This window comes from Ooceraea biroi, chromosome 7 (genome assembly GCF_003672135.1).
Source record: "Ooceraea biroi isolate clonal line C1 chromosome 7, Obir_v5.4, whole genome shotgun sequence".
In the NCBI taxonomy this organism is placed as follows: domain Eukaryota; kingdom Metazoa; phylum Arthropoda; class Insecta; order Hymenoptera; family Formicidae; genus Ooceraea; species Ooceraea biroi.
In genome coordinates, this window is record NC_039512.1 from 11986029 (window position 1) to 12008130 (window position 22102).

The 22102-nt window shown below is 40.1% G+C and overlaps 2 protein-coding genes across 5 annotated transcripts; one reads left to right on the forward strand and one right to left on the reverse strand.

The window, feature by feature from the left end:
* Nucleotides 1-316: 316 nt before the first annotated feature.
* LOC105279800 lies at nt 317-7643 on the forward strand. 4 transcript variants are annotated; one of them, XM_011339830.3, is made up of 7 exons: nt 317-451; nt 3485-3848; nt 4442-4985; nt 5194-5250; nt 5418-5545; nt 5628-5824; nt 6142-7643. In XM_011339830.3, exons 2-7 carry the CDS (start codon nt 3603-3605, stop codon nt 6221-6223), a joined length of 1254 nt encoding a protein of 417 aa, XP_011338132.1. In that variant the 5' UTR covers nt 317-451; nt 3485-3602; the 3' UTR covers nt 6224-7643. The 4 variants fall into 4 exon arrangements, with proteins under 4 accessions (XP_011338132.1, XP_011338134.1, XP_011338135.1 ...); XM_011339832.3 differs by having other exon boundaries at nt 318-451; nt 4442-4931; XM_011339833.3 differs by having other exon boundaries at nt 318-451; nt 4661-4985.
* Nucleotides 7549-22093, reverse strand: LOC105279801 (protein 60A). The gene is made up of 6 exons (XM_011339835.3): nt 20264-22093; nt 16522-16708; nt 13202-13356; nt 9322-9510; nt 9059-9135; nt 7549-8844 (listed from the first exon to the last, which is right to left on the reverse strand). The coding sequence occupies exons 1-6, from the start codon at nt 20655-20657 to the stop codon at nt 8584-8586; spliced, it is 1263 nt and encodes a 420-aa protein (XP_011338137.1). The 5' UTR covers nt 20658-22093; the 3' UTR covers nt 7549-8583.
* Between the last annotated feature and the right edge of the window lie 9 nt (nt 22094-22102).

Consider the following 22102-nt stretch of genomic DNA (forward strand, 5'->3'; position numbering starts at 1 on the left):
CTATCACTGTCATCCTGACATACAGAAAATATACTCGCTCTGTATACACATGTTATTAAAATGCGCAAGCGCGGATACGAATATACTTTCAGCTCTGCTGAAACATGCCTCAATGCTTTGCTTCGTGCCATTGAAAAAAGCAGCTGCAGCCTGCACTCCGCAGCTGACAACCGGCCTCTATCAATGACACGTTTCCGTGGTCGTGATATCCAGTGATATCTCGCCGCGTGAAGTTAAGCTAGTACCGCTGGTAACCGCTGCCGAGGTGCATCTCCGACCGTGGCGCGGCGTTGCCGTCGCGCGGCTTAAGATTGCGGGGGACAAGTAAACAAAAGATCCAGACGCGCGTCCCATTCGGGCGGGTCTGTTCTGCGTGAAGTGGTAACTGCGATCGATGATCTACCGCGTGTCGTTCATTCATCCGCGAACGAAAGGTGGGAACGTCATTAAGGTAGGTGCACGCGCCTCCCGCGTTGGTCCCCGCTGATTGATCCGATCCCACCGAACACGATCGCGTTACACGAGATCGCTTCTCGAGAGCTTCAGCTTTTCTAATCCTCAAAATTTGCACCGGCTACTGTTGCTTTGAAAGTAACGGACTGGACCCTTCAAGCGCCTCGCTTTCGCGAAGAAATCAATGAGAATCTAATGAAGTAGTTTTCGCCTTCAGGTTTTTGAGTATTTGAAGTATGCAGCCGGTGTTTTCATGAGAAAAACATAAATCGCTGATAATTAATACTTGATAGTTCGGAGGAACTTGAGTTGGTAATTGAAGCTAACGAAAGATCTAAGATCGTAACTAAATGAGGTAGTGAAGTAAACAAAATTGGATCATAATATTATCATCTATTTTCTCTTTAAATTTCATTACATTCGCGATATTGTACGGTATCAAGACGTAAAACACGCACGTGGTTTCGGAATACTTTATAGTACATGACAATTATTCTAACAATTATTCTTGCAAATTTCTTCTTTTTTCATTGACAGATTTCATGAAACAAATCATAAACGAGAGATATATGTATCTATATTTTTTCGAATTCATCATTAAATATAAAAAAGAAGAGAGATGTTTGTAGATGGCAAAAATTGGCGGGAAATGTGCGACAGCGTCGTTGTCTAAAACCGTCTAGTAAATTTGCGAAGAAGAGAGCCTTTCGTGCTTTCGTGTCCGACTTATCTAGCTACCTGTCCTGTTTCCGAGTATACAAACACGTCTTTGTATCGTTTATCGATGCGAATCCCAAGGCGAAGCGATCACGTAGAGAGGAAAGATTCGTAATTCGCGCATTGTAAACTAGATCGCACGTACTGTTGTATGCGATTGTAACTTTAAATATATATATATACTGTCAAAAAGTTGGTTGATTTTTGCATCAAATTTTGCTTTATCGCATTCAGAAATAAATTATTTATTAACCGAATAATCATTATTGTTCTCTATGAAGTTCTTTATATAGGCTTTATTATCTATGATTAGACTGCATTATCACATTGTTGCTCGTATTAGAAAATCGAACTACACTTTTTGACTAACCGAATAAATAGCAATATACCTGACCACTAATAGTCGAACAGATGGAATGTCCTTCGCATTTTCTTTTTTCGTTTTGACCTGCACATTCTTTGACCAATTCTTTGAGTAAATTGTATTTCGAGGCATTTGTAGGAGCATTGCCTCTAAACAATTTTCCAGCCAATTTTTCATGTGTATATCATATTTTTCACGTTATGTACACGAGTTAAAATTTTAAACAACAATAAAAATCTAAATTAAAATTTGAGGGCCAATATCTGTTTTAACAAAAAATTTTTAATAATATTTAAAATGTAATTGTTATCTATTCGCTTTCTGGAGTTTAATGTTTAGAAGCTTTTGTAACAAGTTTCTTTGAAATTCTTTCAAATTAAATTAAAAATGAAATATAAATTAAATAATATCAAAACGAAATTAATTTTTAGATAAGATTAAATTATCAAATTAAAATTCTTCGAAAGAATTTATCATGTGTTAGCTCTTTGGCGCAATATCATCTTGTTTTCTCTTAAACTTTAAAGCGTTTTATTTCAAAAGCAAATATTTTCTTATTACAACATTACAACAGAAAATGTGGAAATAAAATTCATTAATAGATTTAAAACGACACACATATTTAATAAATAGATAATAAAATATTAATTATTAAGTAATAGTGCATTCTCTATATTGAAAGAAAAGCAAGTTTTACGCTTTTACATTAAACGTGTCTTTTTATTTTAAAATATATTAAAATTTGATAAAATTTATATCAATAAACATACAAATGCAAAGAATGTATAAATCGCTAAAATTACGAAGTTTACTATAATTTTCAATTTAATCAGAAATACATAAATTTGTAGGTCTTCCAGTCATTATTTCTAGTATATTTAGAAATAAATCCAATTCTGTATGGACAATTTTTTAACGGAGAGAAGTGTATTGTTGATTGACGCAGTCAATCACATTAATTAATTACCTTGTGCATTTCCATTATTAAATTGTCTCAAAGACTCTTAGAAAGCATACTCTCTTTCCCATTTATTATAATTTTCATATTATACAATTTATTGTGTGATTTAATCTCCAAATGAAGTTAATCCAAATTGTCTGAATCTTTTCTCTCTTTTCCTCGCTTTTTCTTCTTCTGCGCATCTATGCGAAACAAACCGAAATATGAAATCATACGAGCGATGAAAATTGATATCGGCTGAAACTGTGAAAATTGATATAAATGAGGTATCGGTATGTATGTATGCGTAGTATCATATGTGTGTATGAAAATATATACATGTATGAGATCCGATGGTCAATTTTAATTGCTATTGCGTCAGTGATTTCACATTAATTGTATTATACTAAAATATTGCGCAATGATTTCCGAGACATTCTGTTTATACGTAATTGCAACATTTTGAATCTCACGTTTTGGTATTTACAGTTGTTATCTCGCGTTATCTCGCAGTTTCATTTAAAAATATTTTTATATTAATGACTGTACACGATATAGATACGATACAGATACGATAGATCAGAAATCTATATTTATATCGTATAAAGCGTTATTAATATTTTTACTCAACTGTCTATTTTCAGTTAGTCTAGTTGAAAAAATTAGATTCGATAATATCAACAGATTTCAGCAAAACAAACAGTAGAGACATCGAACAGAATTCGAGTATGATTTAATCGCTCTTTGTGTTTTCAATGTGAAACTGAAAGATATTATCATTAAGATACTTGAACTTTTAGCAACCATATGATTTCGGGATTTATATTTCCCCAAAATTACTATAATCACTATTCATATATATAAAAACTAAAGTTGTAAATATTTAGTACATTATCTAATATATTAATTAAATTAAATATTAATAAAGAATTAGCTAATTGCATTATTGTTACTAATAGTTTACGATTACTGGCTTACGTGTAACTTTGAAAACCGCAAATGTATTTCAGGCAAGCGTTGATGTAAAAGACCAGTACCTCTGAGTAATCGGACATTTATTCATCAATGGTACATTAATCAAGGAGCTTAACATTGAACGAAGTTAGAGATCCCGAGGAAAAGACTGAGATGTCTTCGTCAACAAAAGATGTCGAAGAAAACGCCCCGACAGTGCAAAACGACGATGCATCCCCCTCGAATCGCTTTATAATGAATCTCAACATTTGGAACAAGAGGAAATCGAAGCTTCTTAGCAAATTCCGAAAGGCCTATATCTTTTTCGCCGTCTCGATACTGGCTATCCTCCTATTCTTTATCGTGTTGATGGTACAGATAAAACTCCTGAGCCAAGACGTACACGCCTTAAAAGCGCAGGTGAGACAAATCGGCGGAATTACAGCCGTGAGAAGTCGATCTTTCACACCCGAAGGTCTTGAATTTCCCATCCCTTTGTCTTCCCATATCACCGTTCCACCTAAACATGTTTGCCTCGTGTAACTGGAACGCGCCTGAAACATAACGACTCTGAGCAAGCGTGAAATTGCAATGATGTGAGCCATGTTTTGAACTTCGAGAGTTAATCATCCGCTCCTTTTATCGCGCGGAATGCGCATACGAATGTGTGCCGCGAATATCACGTGCGCGCAATTCCTTGTAATTTCACACAGCAGTTGAAACTGAAATAGTTCTGAAAAGAATTTAATTACATTTTCTCTGTTGAATCTAATCTAATCTCTTGAAATCGGAAGCGCATACATAATGTCTCATAACAATAGTGGTGGTGATCTCTAATTGCTTTCTGATGCTTCGTTTCTGAAAGAAATTGAGTGCTCTTCCGATGATGCTTATCTGCAAATAACACTTATTTCTCAGTCTAATTTTTCCTTTAAGTTCAAAGGAAAAATTAAAAAGACGTCAATTCTACGCGAAGATTTAATATTTAGCATAATTTTTCTTTTACATCTTAGATAATGTCCGTCAGATACAAATACGACTCTCAACAAAATCGCTCTCGTCTACGTCGATTAGCGCATTATGATCTCATTGGGTCAATCAACCCCCTCATTCGTGAGTTCTCCGATTTAATGGAAAAGGAGATGGTGAATTCCGAATCCGAATCCAACACGGATGATCGCGTTTTCGTCGATGACCTCACCACGTTAACTTCAAACTTTTATTCCAATCAGGAGGCATCTCGGTCCGTTTTGGATCGATCGGTGGATCATGAGAATAACACGTCCAAGACAAATGATAGCACTATTTTAAATGGTATCACGACGTCACCGATGACATTCGAGAATGATTCCATTGTCGATCCTGCGAAACAAGGTGTACTCTGCAACACGACCTGTGAGATGCAAAATCGCATGGCTAGAGACGCGGCGATTGATGGTGATAACGAGTTGTCTTTGGCGAGAGAATCGCGAGGGAGGAGATTTCGAAGGGACGAAGGAAGAGGTAAAAAACGGCGAAAGAACAGAAGGAGGCCCAACCGCAGTCGCAGGCGATTGGGTATATCTCTGGTTTCTTTCTTAGCATGAACTTATGCTCTTTTAGATTACTTGCTTGTTGATTTACAAAACACAACCAAACAATCGATCAACGATCGATTGAATCCAGTCAATTAATTTCATGCTTTGATCCGTTAAATTCTTAGTCAGACTTCTGTATAATGTATTTCTAATTTAGTGTATATTAATAATTTTGTTCACTCTCTTAGCTCCACTGGTAGCCACGTTTATTGGCGCAGTACCAGAACAGTGCATTACAAATTCAGGTATTTAATAATAAAAATAGTATAACACAAATCACACAATCACTTTAATGTACACCAAATTTGTTAGATTTAATAAAACATTTGCACATAACGCGACACATTAGTTGAGTTGCGAGTTGTAAGTTGTGTAATGTCTCTTGTTATTAACCATAAAACATTATTTCTAGCTCTAATTGGGCCGTGGATTAAAAAAGGCGATGAATACAGCCAGTATGATCTCGCAAAGTTTCATTTGGTGGAGAAGAGAATGGCAATCGAAATTACCACGAACGGTTTATACTCGATCTCCGCACAGGTAGAGAACATTTTACTAAGTAATAATTAAATAGTATTACAGTTATTTAATAATCACTTGCTTACGAAACTTTGTATCGCAGATTTTCTATTTTGGGGAATTGAAGAAACACTCTTATTGGATATTATTGAGCTCTGAGGGCTTGTCGAAGCCACAGCAGCTGGTTAAGTGCGCTACTACTACCTCGAACGTAGCGGCGGAGGTGTCCTGTTATACGAGCATAATTATGCATATGAAAAGAGGCGACAGACTATACATAGAGCAGCAGGAGCGAGATAGGTAAACTCGAATATACGTAAATCGGATTTATCCTTTTAATTTTTAGCAACAAGAACAGTTTAAATAATTATACATCTTCCAAACGTTTTTATGGAACGCTTCTACGTTTGTACTCTTTACTAAATGCAAAAAACTTCGATTATTTTATTTTTCTTGTCTCTCTTTCTCTTTATTTAAACATTCCAGGAACTGCTGAGAATGTCGGTCTTATCAATTCTGAGATTTGAGCTATCGTTAATTTGTGTTCAGAATGCCATTTCGATGTGATCGTTTACTATTGCAGGATAATCTTTAAACACAATCTTGTACTTTTGCAGATTGATTAATCTGCGAGAAGGATATAGTTATATACAACTTGTGCTACTTGCCAATGACGCGCAGAAGAAACGTTCGACATAGAGTTACTCTTAAAATAGGTGTTAAGTAGGCTTCATGCCGACTGTGCGATGACTGCGTTTGTGACAATTGCATGTGAATTAAAGGGGTTGTGATTAGATATGATTAGAATCACTGAAGGGTTGAGGAAAACTTACGAGTCTCTACTAGCGAATAATATCTTAAGTTTCTGCAATGTATATTTGTATGATACGCAAGGTACGTGTGATGTTGCCATAGCATTATATTGTTATATATAATATATATTATCTCAACTATAATGTACATTATATAAACTATAATGTGTATTATATGTATAATATATCATATATATATCATATAATATATATCATATATTGTATGTTACTTAGCGAACGCCAACGAACAAAGAGAATTTACTGATCATTGATCAGAGTGTGATGTAAGTTACTAACATTCGTGTTTTAATGTTTTGACAACCGTAGCCGTAAGAATACAATAGGACGAAGTATAAGTTACCTATTCTAAAAGTATTTAACAGTACGAAGCGTGTAATTCGGGTCTGGGGCAGGAAGAGCAGAAATCAGCAGTCGACGACAAATCACGGCTTGGTTGCGTCTCAGATTTCATTCCGCGGATTTTTACATGTTTTTTTTTAATATTTATTATTTTTATATCAAAATGTTATATAAAGAATGCAACAGATAATCGCGATTTAATTGGTTCCAGTCATTTGTTTGCTGATTTTTCACCACACGACTGAACGCAATCGTTATTTATACACACTCTTATATTAAGGAGATCCCAGGTAAACACGGATATCGCTTCAAAACTTGATTCAACAGTAATATTTGTGATGGTAATATTACAAATAACTAGTGAGATTTGTGAACAAATTGCTCATTTATTTTAAGACAAGTAGTTTAAGGTAATTATAGAAATGTTCTTACATTTTTAAAACGTTTTGTAAACTCTTGCAGAAGCAGATGTTTTTACAAACACTTTTATAAACGTTGTAAGAGAGAAGCAAAGTTTTATTATTTTTATATGTAATAGTTAATTAAAATTTTGAATGCGAATGTAATAAGAATAAAACGAATCAGAAACGATTTTGTAAGCAGCAATTTTATAAAAATTTTATAAGGAAGATTTAAAAATAAAATATCGACAAGACTTATATTGTTATTTGTGCCAATAAGCGTGTTTTTTACCGCATTCTAGAAATGCTTTGTAAATTCATTAAATTTTACTCTTAGTTTATTAAAAAATTTCGAAATTTGTAAGCTTCACTTTTGTAGAATTCCGCAATTTTGTGCAGCAGAGTGATCAATCGTTAAAAAAATACTAAAGTTAATGAAAAGACTACTCTTGACAATAGACACTCTTAGTTTATTCATCTTTATGCATAGAATATCCTGTAGAAAGTATATACAAATAAGAATATATTTACAATGACGATATAAAACTTATGATTCAGGGTGAACATGTAATTATTTACCTTTATACATGCTTACGTGACTAATACAAACGAGCGTAATCCTTAAAACAGCTACGCCACGGTTTAATCTACGCGCGCACAATTTACGCTATAAATATTTAAAAAAAACTATTTGGTAAATGTCGTATTCTCAATCGAGAAAGTATCATTCTTGACCACGAGTTAAAGCGAATTATTAGACAACTTCTTCTCGTTAAATCGAAATTTTGATAATTGATAATTTACACGTCGTAATCGTTATCTTAATCGTAAAATACTTTTAAACTCCAGGACCGTTGCTCGTTATTAATACGATATATTTGAATACACACGCAAATGGACGCACAATTTATATTTCTAAACGCGTTCTTCTTTACGAAGTACCTTGAAGAACTTAAACTTTATTATTAGTTCGAAAGTATGCAAAATTTTCTTACTTGAATAACTATTCGCGTCGTTTTTCGTACTTCGATAATTTTTTGTCTGATTTACTCGATCATCCGTACGTCAATTCTTCTTAAAAATAATTCTTTATATATTATTGAAATAAAATTATGCCTATAGAATAATTAACACAACAATAGAGCTAGGACAAGTCTATGTGCGGAATGATGCAATTCACGTTTCGCATACTAGTCTCGCCTCGAAGTGGTAAACGAAGATGATATCGTTCAGTGTATAACGTCCATCAATCTTTACAGTTATATATTACGTAAGGTCAGAGGTAACGTGTTTCCTTCAACACTTCCTTGCGCTGCTTCTAACTTCTCTAAATAATTGAACGTTTTCATCTTTAGATCCTGAAGAGCCGAAATATCCGGCGAGAACGAAATCCCCAAGATAACGAAGAGAACGTCGCTCAATTATTGTTTGGTTTGACGATCGACGAGGATTATTTCTTCATTCTTCTCTCGGCTATGCGCGCAGTTTAATGACAGCCGCAGCTCTTGACAACCATGTTTTTGTATTTCTTGAGGATGACGTTGCTCTCGTCCAGGAAGTACAGCACGGAGATCGCGGAGAGCTTGGTGGGCGCACAGCAAGGCTTGGGCACTTTACCCGGGCTCACCAGATGCACCAGCGTTTGGACTATTGCATGGTTGGTCGCGTTCATGTGAGCGTTCAGTGGGAAATTGCATTCCCCGCTGCAGTAATACGCGTCGTAGCCATCTGGCGCAATAATCCAATCCTGCGGCATCAATGCGGATCGTGAGAAATCAGGAATAACGCGGGGCGGAGTGATCTGTGATTTCCGGTCCTGCGCGACGGCCATATCGAAGGATAATTAATTTTTATACATTATTCAAGGAAAATATTCGCACAATTTCTTTTGCTGCTGAGGTCATGATATGGCTGCAGCGCGAAGGACCGGAAGTCTCAAGGTGTGCCGACCAATGACTTACCTGCCATTGCAAATCGCGAAAGCTAACGTATAACGTTTGGATCTTGCAGGTTCTCGAGTGATACTGCATAGCAGAATCTGCAAAAAGTGTTCTTTTGTCAAATCTCTCCTGGATTTTTCAATACATTTTACAATTTTCAAACTTTTATTTGTTGATTGGTGAGATATATATGGTGAAATATATATGGAAAATTAGTCTGATAAGATATTGTTATTACTGAATTGATAACATTGGGTCCGCATAAGATCTATACGTGGACTTACCAGTGTAAGGATTATTTCGGTGATCCCAGTTGGTGGACTCACTCTTCTTCTTTCTTCTAGCGTCGCGTTTCTGTCGAACTTTGGATTCCCTTTTGCCCGAGCTCTTGAAATAGCCCACCATGAAGGGTTGCTTATCGGCATCACCGCGGAATCCTACAATCCCGACGTCCTCTGGTCTCACCTCGTGCACTGCACACAAAATGTATTAATGAAAGAGTGATCGTGTCAAGGTATTAACCGATTTCTAGATAATAATAATAGTAGTATTAATAAAATAATAATGCAATCCTAGCAGTTAGTTTATACTTTCTCTCTCTCTGTTGAATACATGTTTAAATAATATAATAATAAAAACATTGAGATGATTATACACAAGAGTGCAAAAATATTATAATAAAAATGGTACATACAAATCGAGTAATAATACTTAAAGAGACATGCATGAAAGAAGAGAGCAAAGATAATACGTAAAAAAGCGAAGGAAGCCTGTGGAACTTCATCGACTCTATTATCCTATCGAGGCATCGCTATTCTTAACGCACTCGAGACATCACGACACGAAAACAGGAGACTGTTAATCATATATTTCGCATCTTCTTCGTAAGTAGAATGTATTGGATTTGTGCGTGTTTATTAGAATGGCCTGCGCCTCGGGATTATTAATAGTCAACCTTCATGAATATTGAACGCTCAAGAACACTAAGAATCTCGGCGCAAAGTCAGCTGGCTTATCTTAGACATTCACTTGCCAGCGCGCGGTTCGGTCTCACTTCGTTTTAATTACTCCTGGAAAATTCCAGAAACGCGGGCATCTGGCAATCTCTTGAAATTTTTGCTCGGACGTCGTAGATCGATTACCAAACAGGTGCATGTACATACACGTCATCTCTTCACCTATTTTGTAAAAAGTATAGTCGCATTATACATTAGAAAATTATTTATGTTCAATCTGAATTGCATGCTTCCTCCCCTTTTATATATCCCGGTAAAAATAAAACTAAAAAAAAAGACACGTGTTAAAACAGTTTTTCCGATTTGTTTAGATATCGCCCAGCGAGGGATCAAGAATGTAAACGCCGACAATTCTGGTGCCGGGGCTTCGTTGCTCAGCGAATGATCGCATGCAAATGATCCAAGCACTCACACGGGTATCCACCACGGGTGCCGAGTGCACGGTGCACTCCGCGCGAGTCCGAGAAAGCTAGTAAATTGACCGGCAGGAATGCGCATTTGCCGTGATTGCGGCGGACACCTGCCGCCGCAGTTGTTGTACTTTGCGCGCTGTCAAGGAATGCACGACGGGCGCACGGCACGGCACGGCGGAATTCTCGCGGCACGGACGGAGAGGCACGATCGTGCGCGTGTCGGCCGCGTATTCAAGTTCTGTGTCAAGTAATTTTGTCATCCTTCCCATTCATTCGGCCGGCACACATACATTCCAGAATAGAAGGGCAGTTATAGATCAGAACAACTGGTCAGCGACGAATGATCGTTAAATCTACCTGCCCGCCTCTGTTCCTAGCATTTTGTCGCATGAAGGAGCGTAAGTGTGGTTCTCCAAAGCGCATACACGATGCTACCGATTTATTCGCGTCGGATTGAAGGAATTGGCGGAATTGATCCATAAGTTTCATCGATCTACGTCCTTGGAACATTCCTCTTTCTTTATTAATTCGGAATTTGTTTAAATAAATTCGCACTTGAAGATTGAGATCTTGCGTAACATTTGATAGCTTAGTATGAAAATGTAAACTTTATTTTATCCAATGAACTGTTGATTTTCGTGGCGAGAATGAATTAGCAGTGTGAAGTTTTAATTCCGTCGAGATTTTTAAAAAAGACAGAGAGCGGTGTAGAGTCATTAAAGAGAAATTATTGATTAATATAATTAAATTGGATTAGCTTATATTTAGATACAGCTGCGATGTATCCTTGGGATTCTCTCTCTCTCCTTGCAGGTGAAACGCGCGCTCGGCAGGAGAGAGAAAGAGAGAGATAGGAATCACACGTAAAGATTCGTGAGAGGCATGTGACTCTCCGATCTTGCGTTTTATATTGAACGATCAAAGGTAAACCGGTTGCTCGTTCCGAAGAGCGAGGCGAGAGGAAAGAGGAAGGAAGTCCGATGAGAGAAAGAGAAGCATGTAATGAAATAATCTAGGCGCGGCAAACAACAAACCACGCGTACATGTACAAACAGAGATACATGGACACGCACGTATTATATTTATATTAATTATATTTATTTGATTTATTATTTTTATTATAATTAATATTTATTTATATTTATTTGATTTTTCATAGCCATTAGATGTATGTAACATTATTTATCACATTTTATTATCCTATTATTATAATTTTTATTTAATATATATTCTAAAATTTCACGATCGGTCTATATTAATGTGTTTTGTGAGAAGAAATAAGAAAAGAGATTAAAGGCTTCTTGTCGCAAGCATATGGAATTCACATAAAATTTGGTTTCTGAATTAATTTTAAGCGTTATTTTCTCACAAATTTTGCCACGGCAAAAATGTTCAAATAACAATCTATAATTTCTACTGAATACAATATTATCAGTCATCAGTGTTTCACTTTCGTGTTACATCCAAATAATCAGTATTCATGTGATCAGCAACGGCCGCGTTTGTATTACCGAATCTATCATGCTTCTCATCTCGATAATCCAGTAAACAGGTGTAGCTGGCTTATCGATCTTCCCTGGCAACGATCCACCGGGGATCCACGGCCGAGAATCAAGCCTAATCTCTTCCCTTCCATCTCTTTTTTTATCTCTCTCTTTCCCTCCTTCCTTCTCTCATTCTATCCGCCTGCTCGGGATTGCCCGTCCTCTCGCATCCAACGTGAGCGTATCTCGCGAGTATATCTCATTAGCGTAGGAAGACAAGGCGACGCCATCGTAGACGATGTATCCCGAATGCTAACAGAGCTATGCGAGCACGAGAGTCGTGAACACGATTAAGGGAGCTTACATAAGGAAATGTACATATAAGGAAACGTGGCGTCAAGGATCCACGAGGATAAGATGTGAGGTAGCATCAGCACGAGTGGATCGAGCGTACGCTCCATGATCCTGTGAATCGCAGGAAAACCAGGAAGAGATTCGAGATTCAGGAGAGGCACCGTCGAGTCGCCGCTGATCTTTCGTGTCACGCACACGTGAAAGACATTTAAACACGAAGGCACGACAGTGAGAGCGCAGAACAGGTGTAACGTCGAGGGAATGCACGTACGCACACAGCTAGTGAAGCATATAAGCAATGCAAGAGTATCATACTTTTCTTCGGTGCAAAGAAATAGAAGCTCGTGAAGTAGAGGTTTTTATTTCTTTAAATCGAAATTAAACAACTTAAGAAATCACGTATGCGATACACTGCTCCCTAATTTTAATGCCTGAGGAATGGCATCGATGACTGATGATCGATCAACCACCGTATTTCACTTATTACATTCTTCACGTTTGAGAATAGACATGAAAGGCACACTTCCGGATAACTAAGGATTAAGGTTTCAATCCCTTCGCGCCTTGCACGTGACTCAATCTCGATAAACATCGTACGCGTTTATATCAAGCCGGAAGCCGCTCTATATTTAGCACACTAAGAAGCCAGCCTGAGAAACGGAAACGCAGTTAATGAGAGAGAATAAGATTTTCAATTCGAACTGCGATAGTATAAGTGATCTTTTTTTTTAATTATTAAGTGGAATCTTTTATTATCTTTTCCTAAGGAATACTCATCTGGTACTGTTTATTATGATTGAGGAAAAAGTTGTTTTTAAACCTTGGTAAGCATTTCATAGCTTTCCTTGAAACGACAATAAAAAGCAAAGAGAGAACTTGGATAAGTAAGTTGCTTACCTGAACGATCAGCAGGATGTACAGACAGATACAATCCTCGATTCCCATCGGGATTGTTCACCCAGTGTTCAAGTGCCTCGCTGACGTTTAATGTCAGCCAACCCTCCTTGCCAGTCGTAGCGTTTATGGCATCAATGTATTGTAATTCACGCGTCCTAAAGGTAAAATAAAACAATTGTATAATATTTCTTCTAGATAAATTTACAATAAACAATATAAAATTAACTAATTTTTTAAAATTGTGTAAATTTATTTAAATTTACAGATGGTTGCTGCAGGATTTTCCTAGATATGATATATTATACTTGAATATTTGATATATAATGTTGCAAAAGTTACTGAGAATTAATAAACTGCCACGATATTTGGTTTAAAGAAGAAGCGACTTCATATTCAACAAGGACTGATTGTGCCACTAAAATAAAACTAAACGAGTTTGAAAAGCTGAGCGCTTCTATGAATATAAATATTTATACACGCAGAAAATCAATTGGTTAAGTTAAAAATGCATTTATGAATTATGATCTTTATATATAGTCACGAGACATATTTTTATGTTGAAATATTAAGTTAATTAAATCTTAATTAATTATAATACATTTTACTCCTGCAGTGATAGATATTCGCAGTTAGTATCAATCGATACTAAATGAGAAGCCACGTGTATTCCACACATGTACAACAGAAGACTAATATTGTATCTTCAGCATGACATATCTCTGCACGAATGCTTTGTCGTGATTCTTCGGATTATAATTTCTAATTAATCGCGAAGCCGCGCGCGTGCCTCGCGTCAATAAGATCTCAGCGAGGAAACACGCCGATCATTGTCCATTGAGCACAAACGTTCTTCGCAGCATCTAACCGACCAGTTTTTATCGTTTTTCCGCGGATCGGTTATCATAACTCGACTATGAGATCCACGTGTCGTGTAAGGTCGAGCCCCGGCGACTTCCTGATGATGTTTGAATAAAACTGATCTAGGAATGCAGATTTTAATTCAGCATTCACCTTCTTTTTCGACTATGAAAAGGAAGATTTTATTAAAATCAGGTATTAAATTGATTAATTAATTCAACATGATTGTCGATATATTTATTTGTAAATCTTTGAAACAATATAATACTGGTCCATACGTGTGCAATTTTTAACTAATAATTTCAATATATAAATAATATGTATTAAACATATTTTGCGAGTAACTGAAACTTGAAAATGCTAGTCTAACAAGATACGTAGCAAGCGCAATGTTTTTTTTCTAAATCAATAAAGAGAATTAACAATGGCAATTACCTGTTATACAAGTTTTTCACAAACAAGTGTTTCAAGTTTCACTGACAAATTAATTGGTTAATCTCGCCATTTCAATTTGAAACGTAACTTTTCTCATTTCAGGAGCATTTATCAACGTTTATCATTAGAATTCCGTATTCATGTTCATAATGATGTACCGCGAAGAGCTCTCTTATTACGAAAGCGGCGAGTCGCCAGCTTGTCTCGCGACGAAGAGGCAGGAGGAGAAAAAGAGGAGGTGGAGGAGACGTCACGCATAGTCCGACTTTGATGGAAAGAGCCGAAAGATTCGAGCGAGAGGGACAGGAGGAAGAGACGCAAACCGAGCGGGCAACTGCGTAGGCAGAAGAGACGAGGAGCACGAAGAGAGCCTGTTAGGCTGTCTCCACAGCTAATTTACCTCAATTTACGGAATAGCGTTTCCTGTCGGGTCTATATATCGGTCAGGCTCAGGTCGCGGTGCCAAAAGTCTCACTGGGGCAGAGGAACGCGCAGGGACGAGGCCGAGGCGCGTCGCCGTCTGTCACTTCACAGCCTCCCATAGTAAATCAAAAGACTGAGGAGAGCTGAACGTACTGGAACGCACCGAAGCCGCGAAACAAAAGGATTTTGAGTCTTCGAATGCCTACAAGCTACTGAAGTAGCTTGGCAAAACAGGTCATTTATTTTTGTTCTTTTTAATACCGGATTACCGCGATTGTGCTAAATTTTTACAAGACAAGCAACGTCAAATCTCCGATGATTTATTATCAAATTATTTATCCTGTTATTAAACTGGACATCAACTGGACACGCGAAAACTGGATACTGGACCTTAAAAAAGAACGTATCACTTTTAAAAATGATGTTGAGTGTCCAAAATTTTGGCAAAAATGTTTTAATCCAAATTCAGAAAATCATCAGTTAGGAATTGACTCTAGATATGCGACTTAGAAGACTATTATACATTTCCGTGAATGCAGATATTGCGGAATACAACACGGGGGCTTTGGGAAGCAGCAGGGATCTGAAAAAGCGGGCGAATCATCTTCAAATTATTGTAAGAAACACTTAAAAGCATTAGGCACAGTTACGACGGCCATTAACAGCGGCGGTACGTCTCGTGACTCACGGCTTGTGACGGCGCGGCGCGTCCATTAGAGATAGAGCGTCTCTAGACAGGCTGTCGCCGTTTACCGCCGGCGTAGAGGAGCCGTTTGCCCTGACGGATTAACTCACCACGCTTTCCTTTTTACGATTCAGTCCCCATCGGGACGGGACCAGCGTTCGCCAGTGGCCCTGTGGCCATCAGTTACATCCGCATCACGGTACTCCCGATTGTCCGCCGATTATCCGCGCCTTTACACTGCTATCTATGCGTAATTTTTTCCTCAAAGCTATGTTTTGATTTATGAAATTACACTATTAGACATTTAAGATCTTAATAGCGTCTATAACATCATCTCTATTGAGATAATCAATGCGCGTAATCCATTATGTAACATCATAGCGATAAGAATCAACATATAAATTAACTCCATAAAACTACGTTGATGATACTCGGATGAAAAGAAGTGAAAACTCTTCCATCTTCTCTTTTTTTCTCTCGAGGCATTCCTGAATATCTGAATCAGAGAGATACAGGACAGAGAAATCGAAGATTAAAGAGGATCCCCGGCGGGTACTTGAAGTACTGCTCCTGCAGGTAGAACAAATACCTGAGACTCCTTCGGCGAAGGATTAAGGACCTCCTAATTAGGGGTACGATGACGATGTCAAAAACCGCGAAGGATGCCCGGAGGAACATGAAATTGGTCCAACCCAGACGTCCTTGGCACAAAAGCGGACAGACAACGAGTACCATTTTTCGCGTGTTCCGGTCCTATTACTATCATCGTAGCGTTAAAATGTTCTCTAAACTCTCCCTTTTAAGTTTCTTGAGGAGATAGCTTGCGGTCCCAACATTGAACGATCTAATGACTTCTCAATTTATCCTAAATTTATCCTGCGTTTATCCTAAAAGAGTACGAAAATGTGATTCCTCTTACCCGTTCTCGGTCTTCAGCACCCGGTACGCCGTGATCGTGTAGGATCCACGATTTCTCCAGTTCCTGACGTCCGTGTTGTGGTACAGCCTAAGCTCCGCGCCGATTATATGTTCTTCAGGTGGTACCTCGGACACGTCGAACCAAAGTCTCTTCCCACGTTCGTGTCTCACCCCGGGAACGTGATGATCTGTTTTAAATTACAAGTCTGCGATCAGCTCGGAAACCATACGGAACGGCCGCTAACAACAGTAATCACGTAACAAGGTGCGTTACATCTACGTCTGACTTCAAAGTTCTAAACTTTATTGAAATTGTGGGACCTTTAAAAGTTGCCGAATCATACTTTAAATTGAAAACTATTTTTCATTATGTTGTTACAGCAATGCTGCGTTTCAGAGATGAAAGCGATCAGATAAATGAAGTATCAATCGCTCATGAACGCTACAGGTAATCTCTTCGGAATCTCCCTTTCAAATCTTTGCAAGACAATCTCGTCGGAATCTCGAAAAGCGCAAATTCTTTGTCCTTAACCCCCGACTCTATCTTGAAAAATTGTCTTCCCATCGTCTTCGGAATTCTAATAATGCAGAGTTTCAAAGGGATGGTTGCGTCAACGGTTACTTAGTCCGGATTATCGACACCGGCTCAAAAACTTCAAAACTTATGAGTCAGAGTACGGTCGAAGCCGTACCGTTCGACGAAAAACCTGGATTCACGACAGAAAGGCAATTAGTCCTTCCCTACTCAAACACAGGAGATAACATTTTATCGCAAAACGAGGGAACCTGTGGAAAGGCCTTCTCCGCTGGGACCCCCGAGACCACTTGAACTCTTAAGGAGGTATTCAGAAATGAGCCGTGGACAATTCGCAGCGTGAAATCGACCTCTTTCTTACCGCCAAAGCGACTGCTGGCCCTCGCAAGCGAGGGAGCCTACCCTTCCCTCGCAGCAGATTCGGGGGGCTCTAAGTAATGCCTAATGCCTCCACCGAAGTGGGCGGCGGGACCCGAGGAGGGACGCGGCCTACGGAGGGCGGCATGGAGAGAGGGGTGAAGGGGGAACATAAAAATTTGTTTTGTTTTTTCGTTCTGACGGTCGCATTCCAACGGTACCAGATTGCCGGGCCCCCTCGACTCTCGGGGTGGTCCCAAATAGCTTTTGGGACCATCCTGGAACGTTCTGTGGCGAGCCGCGTTTTTGTTTTTTACGCTGCCGCCGCGCTGTACCTTCCCATCGCCTCCCCCTCCGCGGCTCCCTATATATATACATATATGTATGTGTGGGTATGTATGCCTGTACAGGTGCACGCACGGGAGGAGAGTAGGATAAGTCTCGCGCACATTTTCTTAATTCCCGGGACGATGAAAGGAATTATGGCCATGTCTTAAGTGCGATATAGGAGAGAAGAGGAATGTATATACACGTATACAGACGTACATGTGCACGTATCCCAATTTCTGAATACAGGAAAAACAAGCCGGAATGTGCATCGCAACCTCTTTTTACGAGAAATACACGCAAGTTTCTTTTCCTTTTCATTTTCTATCTTAAAATTACGCCCCATACATCCTATAACAATTAACGCTACCGACACCATGGACTTGTTTCTTTTGCAGTTGAAAACCGTGGTAACAATACTCGATAATTGACGCGTGCATTTACATATCACAAGTGAATGAGAGGAAAGAGTGAAAGGTTCAAAAGGGGCATTGACATTATTGCACACCGAGGAGACTCGAGGAAAACGGATCAATCCCCTTCTCTGCCGATCGGATCCGTTACATCTGATGCCGCCGCGGATCCATCCATCTCCAGGTTCCAGCGGATCCTAATCTTCATAATTCGTAGCCATGCGTCTCCCTCCGGGCAGTCGGCCGGCCGTCCCGCTGTCCGCGCGAAGGAAGAAGGAAGATCGTACCGGGGAGAACCGGAAAAAAGGAGCAGGAGAACGCGGGACGAGTCTGAGCCCCCAAGTTGAGACATTTTAACCTGCCCGTGGGACGCTTCGCGCGGGGAAAGAGAGATACTTATTGACTCGTCTTTCCCAGGGGGGTATCCCTTAGAACACGATGCGGTAGGGGATGGGGGGACCATACATACATATATATATAGAAGATATATGATCTACGCGGTGCGTGCACGTGTGTAATTCTGGCCATTCACACAATCCGAATCAATTGTCTTTTGTCCCTGTTTTTCTGTCCCCGTTCTCTCTCCTCCGTTTCTCCGTTTTCCTTCTCCGATCATCCCTCTCTGTCCCCGCCGCCGAGGTGTCCCTCCTCCGCGTCAGCGGAGCTCGTCGCTTCATCTCTATCTCGCGCTCTCGTTCTCTCGCACGTGACTACAAGACAAATGTGATTTATAGTTATGGCTATCAATTTATATGCATGCCGCATTTCGCGTCGAACAGCCTAGAACGTTTCTCACCGTTCCCGACGAGGACGACAGCGAAATAGAAAACCGGACATACGAACAGCGAGGGGGGGGGGAAGGGGGAGCAGAGAGGAAGAAGAGGAGGAGGAGGAGGCAATAACGGGTTTCCGTGGAATCTGACGTTCCCTCTTCCTCCTCCTTCTCCTCTTACCTCACCCTCGCGCGGAATATATCTCATTCGATGCTTCAAACTGATTTCGCTGCGCAATTCCACATGTCCACTTGCGCTACATGTCCACTTTGTTCGCAGGCAGAGGAAGCGAGAAGAAACGAAAGGCTACGATGCAGCCTGGATTCTTTGCCAGGTCGGCGAATCCTAGGATAATTGCGGAAAACGTGCGGCAATGCGGCCGCATCGCAGTATCGTTTCGCCTTTGTCGGCTGATAGTGCGATTTTCACGAATTCTCTAAGTATGCCTGTTCTTGGTGACCTCATGCTTCGGGAACGTGCCCAAAAGGGAAAGAACATTTTTCTTCTTCTTTAGTCTTATCGAGTTTTCGAAAGAAGCTTTTAAAAGTCAAAAAGTTCGTCAGGGATAATACTTGCCGCAAGAGAATGTGAGATCGTTAAATGTCTCATCCAACATTTTTGTCGTCAGGTAAGAAGGTTTTTCTTTCTGCACAATTGATCCATAATGTCCATATTTGGACGTCACAATTCCTTAAAATTAATTCTAATATTTACAAAAGAGAGAGAGAAAGAAACTAATTTGAACTTCTTTCTATTTTTTATGTTTTTGTGGAAATCTACATATTTTTTTACAACCATAGTTCAAGTCTCTGACAAAAGTGTGCAAATCAAATATACCCTTTGAAATGACGCAGAGATAGCGTATGGTGCCGTACGCCACACGTCGGATGAATTATTCGTATTTGATTATCGTGATGTGAATAATAAATGACGGTAGGTGAACGAACGCTAGTAAGATAATATTTTAATGGAGGCGAACGTATATCCTGCACAAAATTTTTAACCGATGCAAAATCTTCGATCCATTTAGTTTTGATCTTATAATATTTTAATAAAAGTTTAGTAAAAGATTCTATTTTCTTTTGCAATTTTTTCATGTCTAATGTCTGGACTTACTTGTTTCAAAATCAAGCAGGAATTTAAGCTATTTCAACTGAGAAAGCTGTTTCAACAAATATAATTAAGTATAGCATCGAGAAATTATTCAGACGGTTCAAAACACAATTTCAGCAATGAAGAAATAGATTCTACATGGAATTAAGAAGTCCGTATTTCATATTTATATTTACGTTCCAGGTAAATTCCTCAATCGAGTCAGGTCAATTCGTGAATACTCACTGTGTGCGGCAAAAGTCATGATGACATCGCTCTGATCAATCGCCTTCAGATCCTGCCCGCTAAGGTCGAATTCTCCAGCCTTGCGATGATGCGCCGGAGATTTCTCCTCTTCGTCCTCGCCGAGAGCGTTCTGGTAAATATCCAGCAGAAATTTCGGCGCGGATCTCTTAACTTGAGGAGGCCTGCCGTGGGTGTTCCGCGGACGATCCGGAAGCCCTAGCAGGTTCAATATCTCGTGCTCTACCTCGCGTTTCTCACGCTGATTGACCACGCGGTGCACCACCGTCTGGTCGAAGCCGTTGTCCACGTATAGGCCGCTCATTCTTTCGGTGCTGCCAAGGTCGCTGAAGACTGTCGTGAGGATCAGCAAAGTGGAAAAAGACCGGATCGACATCCTGATGATGTTCAATGTAGTCCTTCGATCGTGAAATGTTCCCTTCCTTCGACTCACGTTCTAATCACCGAACAGAGGTTTGCAACTTCCGTTCTCGTCGTTCGTCTTCAGGCATGCAATTCCTTCCTTTTCTTCTACTTCTTCTACGCACTTACTTTTTCACTTTTTCTTTTTTATAGTCTGTAACAGTCTCATCGATAACGTGCGTCTCCACGTGCGTCTCTGCAAGGAAACGCAAAAGTTTCGGAGCAGATATGGCCGAGCAATGATTCGGAGATCACCGTGTTGGCGGCGTTCAACGGCTCGACGCGGTAGCTGAAGATTTAAAAGTCTCACAGTCGAAACAACTTGAGACCCAGAGAACTCTCGATCGCGAGTTGGGATTCTCGAATAACGGTGATCTTGATCGATGCGGATCCTGGTGAACGGTGATCTGGATCGACGACGACCGGCACAACAGTTGCGCGCGTTGCGGTTTCGTTGTCAGGAATGGACATCGCGTGCGCGCAAGTACCACCAGCGCTCTTCGTCCTCGCGTGTCCTAGCGGCTCGGTGACCTCGTGCTGCGACTCGTCCGGCTGCTTCGGTCGTTGGTACCACGAAAATCTCCACGTGAGCGATCGTCCCAATCGTCGTTTTTATCGTCGGCACGCGTCGACCTTGTCAGTGATCCTACGTTGCTACCACCGTGTCGGAATTCGGCGACTTCGACGAAGGAGATGAAAAATTTGCCGCGCATCGCGTCCCCCCGGCTGATGCGCGCGTGTTCTTGCCGGTCACGCTCTTGTGATGCCTTCTTCGTGCTCTCCAAGAGTGCCTCGACAATTTAAATAAATTCAGAATGTGGAAAGTGAGTCGCTCGAGTGATCAGTTTTTACCAGGTCCCGATCATTACTCTTTGCTGCTCAACGTTTTGAAGATCGTTCCGCTCGCGCGTCTCTTCATGCCGCGGCAGACACGCAGCGTCAACGCGATCTTCTCGCACGCACGTCACTCTTGACGACGACGATGCGCGGATCTCCTCGAAACAGACAAATCACTCGAAAAATCACAATAACTATTGCTCTAAATCACTAAACTGTCAACCGTGCCCGTCCCAATAAAGTGTATTCTTATTTCAGTTATTTCTGCTGGATGCTGCCGCTCCTCCAGTGCTTCAATGGCGTGCAATTCTTCGGCACTTCAACTTGCACTTCACTGCAGCTGCACGACGTCGCAGCAGAACTGACAAACTACCGGAGCTGATTATCAGTTCACCGCCAGCGCTGAAGCGGCACTCCTGCTGATGCTCCTGATCCTCGGAAGCACGGCTCCAGCAATCGCTCGGATGATCTCGCGGACTGCGAGCGTGCGTCTGTCAGCGAGTTGCACAGCTGGAGAACCAGCGCGTACGCCCGTCGTTGGTGGACCGCGAGTGACCGTGGGTCACCGTGGGTGATTCCTGG